Source organism: Opisthocomus hoazin, chromosome 24, assembly GCF_030867145.1.
Source record: "Opisthocomus hoazin isolate bOpiHoa1 chromosome 24, bOpiHoa1.hap1, whole genome shotgun sequence".
Classification (NCBI taxonomy): Eukaryota; Metazoa; Chordata; class Aves; order Opisthocomiformes; family Opisthocomidae; genus Opisthocomus; species Opisthocomus hoazin.
In genome coordinates, this window is record NC_134437.1 from 1,204,914 (window position 1) to 1,217,517 (window position 12,604).

The 12,604-nt window shown below is 63.5% G+C and overlaps 1 protein-coding gene across 6 annotated transcripts in view; it reads right to left on the reverse strand.

The window, feature by feature from the left end:
• Positions 1–5,959, reverse strand: part of FXYD6 (FXYD domain containing ion transport regulator 6) — a 157,601-nt gene extending 151,642 nt beyond the window's left edge. For 2 of the 6 annotated variants that reach the window (XM_075442380.1, XM_075442379.1), the window contains exon 1: positions 4,307–4,590. In XM_075442380.1, coding sequence (XP_075298495.1) covers positions 4,307–4,433 — 127 coding nt within the window. In that variant the 5' untranslated portion in view covers positions 4,434–4,590. Of the gene's footprint in view, positions 1–4,306; positions 4,591–5,850 lie in introns of those variants that run through there. The other 4 variants (XM_075442383.1, XM_075442382.1, XM_075442381.1 and 1 more) reach the window with 2 other exon arrangements.
• Between the last annotated feature and the right edge of the window lie 6,645 nt (positions 5,960–12,604).

Below are 12,604 nucleotides of genomic sequence, written 5' to 3' on the forward strand. Positions count from 1 at the left end.
GAGCTGCTGCTGCACCCGTTTGGGACGGGCACCCTTGCTGCTGGGACCAGCTGGCACACGGTAGCTGTGAACTGGCCCAAAGCATCCCTCCTCCTGCTGCCGAGGGGACAGGCAGGGGCCGGGGAGCGGCTGCCCTCCGTCCTGCCAGCTGGCACCGGGCACTGCGGACCCGGCGGTGGCTGCGTGCGGGGACGCGCCTTGCCAGGAGGAGAGGGCTCGGCAGAGCAGCCTCCGTCGAGGGAGCGCGCCGGGGGCTCGGGAGCCCGGAGCAGCCTGGGCACTGCACCCCTGACCCCCGCAGCTCGCCCGCAGCTTGGCCGTGCGCAGGGCTCTGCTGCTGCTTGGTGCTCGGCTGCTGCCAGGCAGTCGGCAGGCGCCCCGAGGACAGGGCTCCGTGGCCATACATGGTGCGGGAGCGTGAAGAGGGCTTGCTGCTGGCGCAGGAGGGGCCGGGGGGTTATCAGGCGCCCTGCACAGCACTGATAGCACCGAGTGCTCCAGAGCTGCTGCAGCTGCTCTGCTGGATTAGTGCCGATAAGAAAGGGGCCCTCGACAGAGCAGGAATTCAGCTAGCTGACGGATGCAGATCCCCAGCGTGGTGCTACTGAGTCCCTCCAGAGCCTGACCTGATTCGGATACAACCCCCATTTCAGCCCACCCCGCCTGCCAGCGATGGGGGGAAGGCAGCTCAGCTGCCCCAGGCCAGCTCTGCAGGGCACCAGGCTCTCGCAGATCCTACGCAGCCCCTTGTCCCAGTCTGTGCTGCCAGGGTGCCCAGGAACAGCACGCATGGAGTGGGTTCAGCGGTGCCCACCGGCCTGCCAAAGCTGGCCCCAGCGGCACTCCGCTCCGCGCTGGCCCCCAGTGCTGCCTTTGGGAGCCAGCTCCCACCGCGCCTGCGGAAGAAGCAGCCTCCAGCACCGCGCCTGGCCCCACAAACGCGGGGAGCACGTTTCCAGAACCCAATGTATTCATCGTAACAAGTTGCATCCCATGACAATTCGCGTCCTTCCCTCCCCTTCCATGTCTTGTCGTTTTGAAGCAAATGCGTTTTATCTGAACACTGGAGGGTTTAATTTCCCTTGCCTGCAGCTGCCGCTGCCATTGTGTAGCACGGGGCTGCGCCGGAGCGCGCCGCTGGCTCCCTGTGCCCAGACAAGCCCCCTCGTTTGCTGAGGCACGTAATTCTGGATAATTACCAGGTCTTAGAAACATGTACAAAGAACCCAACAGCTGGTGATACAGTAACTTCTAGCTGCACATTTTCCTGCGTCCTTTATCTCACATCCTTTATCTATTTACTGCCAAGGCTGCCAGCGCAGAATCAGTGTCATCCCCCGACAGGAGGGCGTTGTGCGTGCACAGGAGATGCAATACAGCACATGCCATTGCTAGACTAACGGTATTAATTGGCTCTTATAGCTTATCAACAATGCCGTTATTTTTTGAGCAAATCGTTCATCGGATTTTTACTGTTTATTTTGCCGTTGTTTGACTACCACGGCCGCAGCAGCTCAGCGACATCCCTGGAGCGCACACTCGGGAATTTCGCGTTGCCCACAGCCGTCCCTGCCGCGCCTCTCCCAGGGGCCCCACGCACGCTCCCCCCGGCACCAGGCAGCCCTGCGACTCCGAAGGCAGCGTTTCTCACCCTGCGCCCCGCAGCCCTCGCTCTCAGCCCCCGCCGCTCGCCACGCGCCAGCCATCCGCCCTCACACCGTCTCTATTCCACGGTGCTTTACTGCACGGGACAGCCCCGCCTGCCACGGAAAGAGGGTCTGACGCGCGGGCCAGAGTCCCCGGAGCGGCTGCGGAAAGCCACGAGCCGTGTCGGCGGCTGCCTGGGTGTGCTGCCTGCACTGACAACAGCGAACGCCTCCCGGCTCCGGCGCCCGCCGAAGGCTTCGCTCCCCGCTCTCCCGCAGCCAGCCCTCCGCAGCCGCCCGAGGAAGCGGGCCAGCGCTGGGGCCCCGCTCAGCCGCAGACGTTGTTTCCAGTCCTCTGCTCAGCTTCTGGCTCCTTGCATTTCGTGCGGCAGAGTTCACTTTTTTTGCCAAGCCAAGCACACAGCACACATATGGTCTTTGTTTTTCTAGCTCGGCTCCCCAAATTCACACGCTTCCGCACACTAAAACTTCTCTCCCCGCGAGTTACCCATCCGGATTGGCGGTGTCCTCGCTAGAAAAACAAACACAGCATTCTGGAGCGCAAACGAGCCCAGTTCTCCTCCAAGGCAGCATATGCTTTGCGAAGTGCCACAGGTTTTTGGGGTTGTTTCAAGCTGGCCCACCCACTTTTTTCGTGAAGCTGAAATAAAGCGAGAAGAGCAAACACTACAGAGGCTTTGCTGTTTTCCCCGCTTGCGCCTTCAGACCGCAGTGTTCAGGGCAGGAAGGCACCACTCCCTGCCCTCCCTTCCCACTGAATCCAGCTGTGCCTTTGCACAAAGGCAGAGGAAAAATAACCGCTGCCCGACGAGCGACAGAGCCCGGGGCCCAGCCCGCGGGCACAGCCCACTCCTCACCCGCGCCGCGGGGCAGAAATCTCCCCGCTTTCTCCCCGTCAGTGACACAAAGTTTGCAGCCACCAAAGCGAGCAGCCACGCACCCGTACCGACCGCGGGGAACGGGCAGCACAGCGCGCTTTGCATGCCACTCGAATCAAAACATGTTTTTTTCCTGTTAAAGCTGCAAGATCTGCCTCGATACGGAGCGAGGCCGAGCGGCACAGCAAGCGGGGCAGCGGTGCCCAGAGCTCTCCTTCCCTCCCTCCTCCACCCCATCAGCGTTTTTAAGAGGGAAAACCAAATATTAGTGGGGCTGCTGGGCTGCTCCGGCACAGGGGCTGTGGCTCGGCCGTGTTGGCGTGAGTCAGGGCTGGGCGGCCGTGCCAGGGCCATCCTCGCCGCTCCCTCCCCTGCTTCTCAGATGACCCCTCCCTGCATGTTGGCATGTCGCTGTGTTAAGGTGTGCGCGTGCATGGAGTGTGTATGTGTGTGTGTGCGTGATAGAGGAGCGGGGGGAAATTCAGGCAGAGAGACCCTGTCCCTCCTGCCCACTGATCAGCTCTCCGTAACACGGCAAATCATGCCAGAGCAAGGCAGGTAAATTTGTAACAGCGTTGAATCCTGAAGTCCCATTTTCCTTTTAATTATTTTGCACAGATCAGCCCTGTCAAGTCTCAGCCATCACAGCGTAATGCTGGGCAGCCTCCTCCTTCCGTCAGGAGTCCTCAGGGCATCTCCTGAAGATCAGACCTAGTTAAAATCTCTCGTTTCTGCGCAAAGCCCCCAAGACCGTGACAGCAGCGCTCGGTTGCCCGGAGCGTTTAAGAGTGTGCATGTGTGAATGGACATTTCCAGCTATGCATAGATGTGCTCTTCTGCCATTTCACGTCAGCATCAGTCTGGCTGTTAATGGGCCCGTTGTTGTGCCTCGTGTTCCTAAACGAGAGAGAAGGAGAGATCTCCAGCCCTCACCATTCTGATACAGACGGCACTGGCACATTTGGTGCCGATCCAAAGGCTGACTGGGTAGGAGACCAGGTATGGGGCATCTCCCCAGAGCAGAGCATATGCTAAGCAAACCCTCTCGAGGAGCCCCAGGAACACAAACTTCAGCCCTGCTTCTGCCCAATGAGGCTCACACGTGGACCCCTACGGCCCAGCCCTGACTGGGTCGATGCTCGCAAGAACACGCGACCGCAGGGAATCGCTGAGCACGGCTAGGCGAGGCTCCGAGCACCCCCTGTGCTGCATCCCTCGCCCGTACCCCAGCAGTAAACTTGCCTCTTGCAGGGCTTCGTCCAGCCTCGGGCAACTGGCCCTAAAACATGGCGGAGCCGTAGCCGAAGCTGCCTGGCTGCATCTGGCTCGCGCGCAGTCCCCAGCCCACCCCGACGACACGCGTTTCCCCAGACGAGAAGCGGCAGGCACGAAAGAGCGAGGCTAGCCCTTCGTTTGAGGAAACCTCCAGCGCAGTGACTGCCGAGCTAACGGCTGCCCGGCAGCGCCGGCTGCGGGAGAGCAGGCAGAGGACCCAGCCCTCGGCTCCGGGGAAGCGGCAAACGCCACCACCACCTCCTGCCAGGAGTCTGCTGCTCCTGCTCTCTCCTCGTTTGCCTAACAGATAACCGGGTGCTGCACACCGAACCACCGCGCCCGCCCGAACTGCCCTGTGCTCCGCCACACCCCGCGCTCCCCAGCCCTCGCCGCACGCCGGCTAAACCCCGGGCTCTGTGCGCCGCACGGGGCACGGCCGGGCGTCAGCGCAGCCGAGTCGAACGGGTCAGCCAAAGCTGAGGTTACCTGGCAAGTCCTGGTGGCGAGCGAAATCCAGATCGCCAGAAAACACCGAAGTGGCAGCATAAGAGAAGCTGTTGCGAGCTCCCCTGTGTCCTGGGGCACCAAGACACTGCCCCGCCCAGCAGAGCATCAAAAAGCGGACATTTTCTCCACTCTCTCCCTTGCTGTTGCCGTCGGTCACAACCGCCGCCGAGCAGGAGGCAAACAGAAGTCCCCGCCAGGCGTGGCCGTTGTCGCTGCCAGCACCGCTGCGGCTGCACGCCGCGAGGAGGGACAGACGGGCGGCACAGCCCCTCGCAGGACGCCCCGGCGCCGCCCCGTGCCAGCGCTGCCTTCTCCGTGCTCGGGCTATGTGACAGCTGCCGGGCTCGGGGGCCTCTTGACGCTTCGGGAGCGCACAGCCAGCCCGAAAGGCAAACAGAGGGGAACAACCAGACAAACAGCCGCCAGCTTGCAGTGCTGGGGAGTTGTCCTCAGCAGCAAACTCTCAACTCCCGGCAAAGCCGCCACTCTCCACAACGTGGTACGGAACAGAGAACTTTCACGGAGGCAGCTGGAATGCCAAGGCGAGCGTGAGACACGAGAGGAAGGTGCCGCCAGCCCACAGCCCGCAGGCACGGGTGTCCCGGGGCAGGCTGGCAAGCACGCTCTCACGGGCGGCCTGGCTCTGCAGCGACTGCCCTTCAGCTGGCAGCTTTCCCTCGCGCGCTGCCCGTCGCTCCGGCCGGGAGCCACGCTCCTGCTGCGCGCGGGCAGGGACGCTCTGGGCTTGTCTGCGTTTCAAACCGGGAGCAAAACCACCCAGGGGGACTGAAAATCCCAGCGGGACCCAACAGCACCTCGGAGCACCGCGGGCTCGCTGAAGGGGTGCGGGGGGCTGCTTCGAGTCCCGGCCCACCTGCGGCTCTGCCCGAGGCGCTGCTCTTCCGCGCCACAAAGCCCATTCGCGTCCGCGCGGGCCACCTGTCACTTTCCCTCGCGCAGAAACATTCCCGCAAGCTCCGAGCTCCCCCCACGGACCCGCTCCCTTCCGGACGCCTCGCGTACACCCGGCGGGACGCGCCGTCCCCCTGCTCCCGCACGCCTTCCCGGGGCGCGGCGCCTGCCCGGCCGTCACCCACACCCCGAACAGCGGCGGGCAGAGTGCGGAGAGACCCCCGCGCGCCACCGAGCCCCCCAGCCCGGGGACCGCCCGAGGTGGTCGCGGGAGGGGACGGCCGCTCCGGCGGGGGGCCGGTAACCAGGCAACGGCGGGATGAGGGAACCCGCGGTACCGGCGTTGCCATGGCAGCCGCCGGAGCCGGGGATGCGGGCGGCCCCAGGCGCAGGGCGATGCCCCGGGGCACCGGGCCGCGCCCCGGCGGCCTCCCCGGCGGAGCGGGGCGATCCCAGCGCACCCCGTAACGGGGATCCCCGAGCCGCGCACCCCCGGTTCCGGGCACGCCGCGGCAGCACGCGCGAGGCGGGGCAGCTCCCCCCCCCCCCCCCCCCGCCCCCTCCCCCTCCCCCGCCGGCCCCGCCGGGGGCTCCGCGCCCAGCGCACCCACCTGAGCTCGGCGGGCCGGGCCGGGCCGGGCGGGGCCGGGCGGCAGCGTCGGGCAGGGCTGAGCGGAGCCGAGCGGTGCGGAACCGAGCGGAGCGGGGCCGCCGCACAAAGGCAGCGGGGCGGGGCGGGCCGGGCGGGGCGGGGGCGGTGCCTGCCGCCGGCGGGGGGGCGGTGGCCGAGAGCCGGGCGGTGCCTGCCGGGAGCGGGGGTCGTGGCCGGGTCCCCGTCTGCCGGGCTCCCTGGCTCCCGAGGGCGGCGGCGGAGCGCGGTTTGCCCCGCGCCGGGTGCCCGCAGCCGCCCCGCGGCACGCCGCGCTGGAGGAGCGTCCCTCCCGCACCCCGCGGGCTCCGCCCCGCACCGCGGGCGGGCGGCGGCTGCCGGAGCCCCTGGGAGGCTGGCGCCGAGGCACATCGGTGCAGCCGGCGCGGGGGCTTCTCCCTCCCGCCTGCTGCCGCCGGGAGCAGAAAGGCGTCGCTGGGCAGGGGACGCCGCGCTGCCGGGCCGGGGGGCCAGGTCGCAGGGCTGAAGTCCCGTCGCTCCCCGCCTCCCGCGTCCCCAGCGGGGGAGGGAGCAGCAGGGACACCCCGGCCCGGCCTGGCTTGGCGCTGGTAGCGCCCGGTGTGGTTCCAGGCGTGCCCGACCGGACCTGCTGCCTGCATTGACTCCGAGATGTGCCAGCATCTAGCAGCTGCAGAAAAGCAGCCCCCTTGGGTTCCACCCGGAGCGGGTCAGAAAGCAGCACGTACTTCAGACAGTCGGGGCGAAATGCTGTCTTCACCGAAGGAGCAGGGCTGGAGCCACTGCTGCTGAGAACAAACGCCCTGTCTTTGTGGCAACCAACCAGTTTATTCCCATCGCACAGCTGGGCGTGTTGGGAGGAGCAGGATCCGGGAGGGAGAGCAGTGTTTAATATAGCGCAGCACAGTCCCCAGAGGGAATGCCTGTGCCTGTGCCTGTGCCTGGCGAGCCGCTGGTGGCCGGGGAGCAGCCTGGTCGCAGCCGGAGCAAGGAGGGAAGCTGTGGTCCTGGGCTGCTCGGAGCCACGGAAATGCCTGTGGGCTCTGGCCAGGGCCACCGCTCCACGGCTGTGGGCATCTGCAGCAGGAGGGCAGTGAGCTGGGGGCCTGCCCCGAGCTCCTGAGAGCCGTGCAAACCGCAGCCCCAAAACTGCTCGCTGGTATCCACGCAAACGCAGGGCTTCCCGCTGGCCAGGCCCAGCGTCAGGTGGGCAATGGGTGCCGAGAGCACTGCTGGGCAGTAGCTGCACGCCAGGCGCCACGGGGCACTGATCCCTGGCAGGCCAGGCTGGCACAGCCGTGTCTGCCGGGCTCCTGCTGCTGCCCTGGAGAGCCACTGCTTCTTGAAAAACACCTTAGCGATGCTGCCACCACTGAGCTGGTCCATCCCCTAATAACTCAAATGCATCGCAGATAGAAATCAGCCTTACGGACCATAAGGACACATAGTCTGTTGTACATTCATTTCCCAGTTTCCAGTAAAGTACGGAAAGCAAATAAACCAGCACTGGCGTTTCAGGGCAATTACTCAGAAGGGTCAGGAGATACAGACCAGCACGGAGGAGCTGGACTACGTCAAGTCTGTTTAATGCGTAGGGATAACACGATAAGGCTGTCCGTTGCCCTGCAGGGAGTGAGGCAGGGATCGAGCTGTTATAACCAAGCTTCCGGCTTCTCTGACCTTACCCGGTCCTCGGCTGTTGTTCTCCACTGCACACAGAAAAACATTCTGACGCCGTGACCGCGCCCTGGGGACTGCAGCGAGCGCGGTGGGTCTCTGCGGAGGCACAGACGCAGCCCCCCGCACAGGCAGTGGCCGGGACACGCAGCTGGTGCCAGCTGTACTGCTGTGTGCTCTCCTTCCTTTAGTTCTTTACTTACAAAACTTGCTGGGTGCTGCCCAGAGCAAGTGGAATGTAAAAAATTGGCACCATAGCCTTTTTTCTGTATAACCTCAGGTGAAACAGAGGCCCCGTTGTGAACGTAGGATGTGAAGGGTTGGCTGTGCTTCTCCCACGGAGGGAAAGCAGCTCCAGCGTTGCTAATGGCAAACATCTGCTCCACGGAGCCGCACTGCTGGGAAGATCCGTACTGAGCAACGGCTGCTTTTCTGGGGAAGCCGGGCCAAGGCTTTTGCTGGTGTAATGCGGGCTAGCAGCGTCGAGGCCAGGCGGGCGATGGTGATTTGTGCTAGTGAAGGGGTGGGCTGGTCTCCTCACCCTATCTGAGGCAATAGGAGCATTGCCAGTAGCTTCAACGGGGTGTGATTTCATCTCGCCCTGTGTCATCTTACACTGGAGCAGGCGTGGAGCTGGCGGCTGCTCCCTGCGCTCCCGGGGCAGGGAGTCAGGAAACGAGCCGCTTGCTCTCCAGAACTTTCCGCTCCAAGTTTAAGTTCTTCTCCCCTGTAATGCCGAGTTTGCAAGCGTCTGCAAACTGCCCGGGGGCACAGGAGAACCGAGTGGTGACAGGAGTTGTGCAGAGGCATACGGCTGTGTTTAACCCACGAACATCTCGCATCAGGCCTAAGTCATTCCTCGCGCTCTGAATTCCCCTGGGAGCGAACCACAGAGCGGCAGACTGTACTGAAGCTGCGAGGACCGTATTCCCGAGCCGAGCACAGCCCGCATGGGTATTGCACAAGCTCAAGTTCAGGGACTCTGTGCCAAGCGATGATGTTACCGACTGCAGGAGAGAACCAATCTGAAACTAGGGGAAAAACATTTTTGTAGAGAAACATCATCTCTGAAACCATATAAACAAATCAGTTCTGACACAACAGAACAAAGAGCTATAAAAGGAGAGTTTGGGAAAAACACCACTCATGGGCAGCAACTCACACGGTGCCCGCCAGACTGTGTTGTTGTAATTTCTGTTCCTTGGGGACGCTGGCCTACGCTTTCCAGAGCACAGAGGAGTACGGAAACAGCCCGGCCAGACGCGGGGCCACGCTCAGCACCCCTTGCCTCTGAAGATGCTCCAGAGCAGGACGCAGCCGAGCGAGCAGGGTGCTGAGCACAGGGGGCTTTGCAAGAGCCACAGATGACGGCGTGGGCTAGTCCTGGGAGGCCCCTCCGCGGCTGTGGGCTGTGCTCCCGGCAGGACCTCTTCGCTCAAATGCTCCAGGAGCGGAGGCGCAGCGGTGGCTGGGACGTCTGCTTCATCTGGACGGCGTTGTCTTTGGGAACAGCAGGGCACGTCAGCCGTGGCCAGGCAGCTTCCTGAGAAAATCAGCGCTTCTCATCTGGTCAGAAGACTTCAGTCCCTGGGAAAACACAGCATACCTCTCAGTGGGCCTGGGAGGAGCAACCACTGGATGGCAGATTTACAAGCAAAAAATTAAATTTGTATTAGGGGCTGAAACCGTTTCTCTGCATTGACAGGCTGTTTCAGAGAGCAGATGAGCAGTAACCTCTGAGGGGGTGAAATCCGCAGCAGAAGAGCAGGTCCTCCATCCGCTGAAATGGCATCGTTGCCAGGATCTCAGTTCCAGCAAGATCAGCTCTTGTTAGGTTCCAGTTTTTGTTTTACATTCTTAGCAGGTCTGTTTCTCCAGCATGCCATCTCAGACAGCAATAAAACCTTATGAACTTCTGCTCTGTGGTGCACGCTGCGACTTTCACGAGCAGAAATCCCGAGATCCCAGAGAGCCTTTGGACAAACGTAAGCTGGGTCTGTAACTTAAAACTCCTTGAATTCACAGTTTAATCAGACCAGCACAAAGCAGGGAAGCCTCGTGGGGCCCCTGCTCTTACTCCAGCTAAACTGCATTTGTTTGTGAAAAACCCATGGCCTTCACCGCTGCACGGGCAGGGCGGTCAGCGGTAACACCGTCGGCAAAGACGTGGTGCCCCTGCGTGCCGGGGAGCAAGAGCCCCCGTTCCTCCCCGGCATCTCGCCTCTGGCCAGGGGCAGAGGTGACACTTAGCCCCCAGCCCAGCGCACCTAAAGGGCCTTGCACCCAGTGCAGATCTGCCTGGGTCACCCGTGGCAGGAGCCCGTGTGCTGCCCCGGCAGGTCCGTGGCACCGGGAGGAAAGCCTCCACCCCACCAGAGCCACCAAGGCACCCGAGCCATGTGGCAGGAACGCCCTCGCACCGGCTCAGCGCCGTGCAGCTCCGCGAAGCCACAGCCTGGGGGTTACGGACAGGGGAGGCCGGCGGCTGTGCAGCCAGCTGCAGGTGAGGCACCGGCCTCCCCGCATCACCCGCTCTGCCGAAGAGCCCCATCTGCCGGGGGGCACCCGAGCACCCTCCCGGGGGACCCCTCGGGCTCACCGGGAAAGCGCTGGAGCGGGCGAGGCGGTGGCTGAGCCTGCGCAGGCAGCGGTGCCTGCCCGCGCTGCAGGCACAGCAGCCGCATCTCGCACGCCCCGACCGCACGCCCGATGCAGCAGGTTTGCCCCAGGCCCTGTTCACACTTCCATTTTTAGCCGTGGTTTTCAGTGTTATTCTAGCTGCACCAGCTGCACCGGTGCCCAGCGAAGCTCCTGGTCTGGCTCAGCGCTTTCGCAGCTGAGCAGCACCCCTGAGCCCGTACCCTGCGCAGCCACCCCCCTCCCTCTCCGGACGCTGAAGCAGCCCGGCCGTGCGCCTTCCCCCCGCCTCGGATTCCCCCCAAGCCCCGCACCCCTGCAGGGCTCCCCAGCCGCACGTGCACGGCGGGGCTCAGCACGTACACCTCCCCACGCTCACCGGCTCTGCTCGCTCTCCCACCGCCACCCCGAATCATCGCCCCGCGACAACGGGAGCCTGAACGGGCTGGGTTGCACCACAGCTACCAAGTCCCTCCCCAGCCTGAGCTGCGGGCAGCCCGTGGCCAGCAGCACATTATTGCCCTCTGAACTCACTGTGAGCAGAGACACTATAAAATGAAGTGAAAACAGTCCCCTGGCCTCTGCACACCCCTGCATGGAGGCTCGCACATGACGCAGGAGGTTTCTGGGTTGCTTCTTTGAAAAGCTGTTTGAGGTCAGGCTGACTCAGTTCTTCCCAAAAGGCAACAACTCTTCTTGTTTCGGTGGAGGTTTAGAGCAGCCGCCGAGCACTGCCCTGGGCGCTGGGCCGGCTCCGAGTCACAGGGAGAGGTAGGTGCTTTCTGCACACGTAGAGCCAGACTAGACCTGCTATCCCAAAATTCAAATGCAAACCGCAGCTCTCCGCTGCAGATAACCTTTTCCACGGCAGGCAGCCGGTTCTGGGAAGGCAGGGGATGCCCCCGGGAGGTGAGGAGGGCACATACCTGCAGCAGCCCACGCACCCCCAGAATTTCTCATCTTCGCTTTGCAGGTAGCCTCTGCAGCTCCAGCGCCTGTGCATGGCTGGAGACGGCAGTCCCCAGCGCGCCTGGGGGAAACGAGCCTTCCCACTCCACACAGAGCCAAGTGACCCTGCCGCAACGGCTACGGGTCAGAAATCAGGCTACCCAGCCCATGCAGAGCCCAGCACCACATCGTCTGGAACTGATGTTCCCAGTTCCTCCGCAGGAGATGCGGGACAGCACAGCGCTGAGCCCTCTGCTCGGGGCTGGCCCCCCCGCACACCAGCCTCCTCCCCGGGGAGGTGGGAGAGGCAGGCTGCGGCAGCCGGCCACCGCACTCCCGTGCTGGGGAGAGACAGGGCCACCGCACTGGGGCTCGCAGAGACGGGCTCGTGGCGCAGCTTCAGACCACCGCAAAGAGACGAAGGGAGCTCCCCGCAGCACCCGTCCCTCCTTTAATGCTTCCAGCTGAAGGAAGATGGGTTACAAAGAACCAGTGCAAGTAACCTTTCCTCCTCCTAAGGAAAATTCGAGGCCAACCGCTCCTTACTGCCATCTCTCTAACACGGGGCAATGGCACAGGCTGGGCAGCTTTCTCAGGAAAGCGGTTTGTTCTGGTCCATGGCATTCACAAGCGGAGTTTGGATATGGCTCTCCCCAGGGCTCACGTCCATGTATTCCCCCACACGGCTCCCTGCCTACATTACCTCCCCACCTGAGCGTCTACCACCAAGCCCCCGTAAGACCAAAACCACCCCCTTTCTCCCAGTCACAACCAGTAGCCCAGAGGGTGAAAGGCAGGAAGGGCTTTTGCAAAAAGCCACTCCATCACCTGCGCCCACACAAACAGCAACAGCCACAGAGCAGCTCAGGGGCGGGTGTGCACGGGGGTGCCGAGAACACCCCATGGACCCCCACTGCGGGCTGCACGGGGACACAGAGCTGCAGCCCCCCCACTCACTTGCTGCACACTGGGCCCACCACAGCACGTGTGGCCTTGCCGCTGGGATCCAAGAGCCACGATGAGGGGGCAGCCCTGGAGCACCACGGCATGGTCTCTGGCCAGGGCCATGCCCCAGCGCAGAGCCCAGGGCTGGGCACAGCTCTCCCCGTTCCCCGGCGCTCCCCTGCTGCCTGGGTGCTGGGGCTCACCGGCTTGCTTTCCAGCCCATCCAAAAGAGCCGTCTCCACACGGAGCACTACCAAAACGTTTATTGAGAAGAGCGTGGGGTGGCCACGCTCCCCCAGACCCCTCTGCAGCTGGTCACACATCTGGGAGAGGATTGCAGCCTCGGCGAAGGAGCAGCCCGCCTCTGCCCACCCGATGGGCGCTCGCACTGCCAAGCCAGGGCCCTCCCGTAGCACCTTGCGTGCCTCAAAGCATCTGCAGGGAGATGCGGGCACTTCGTTCCTCGGGGGAAACGTGTCCCCGCTCCGGCGTGGCTGCGGAGGTAAGGCTGGCTACGCCGTCCCTGCGTG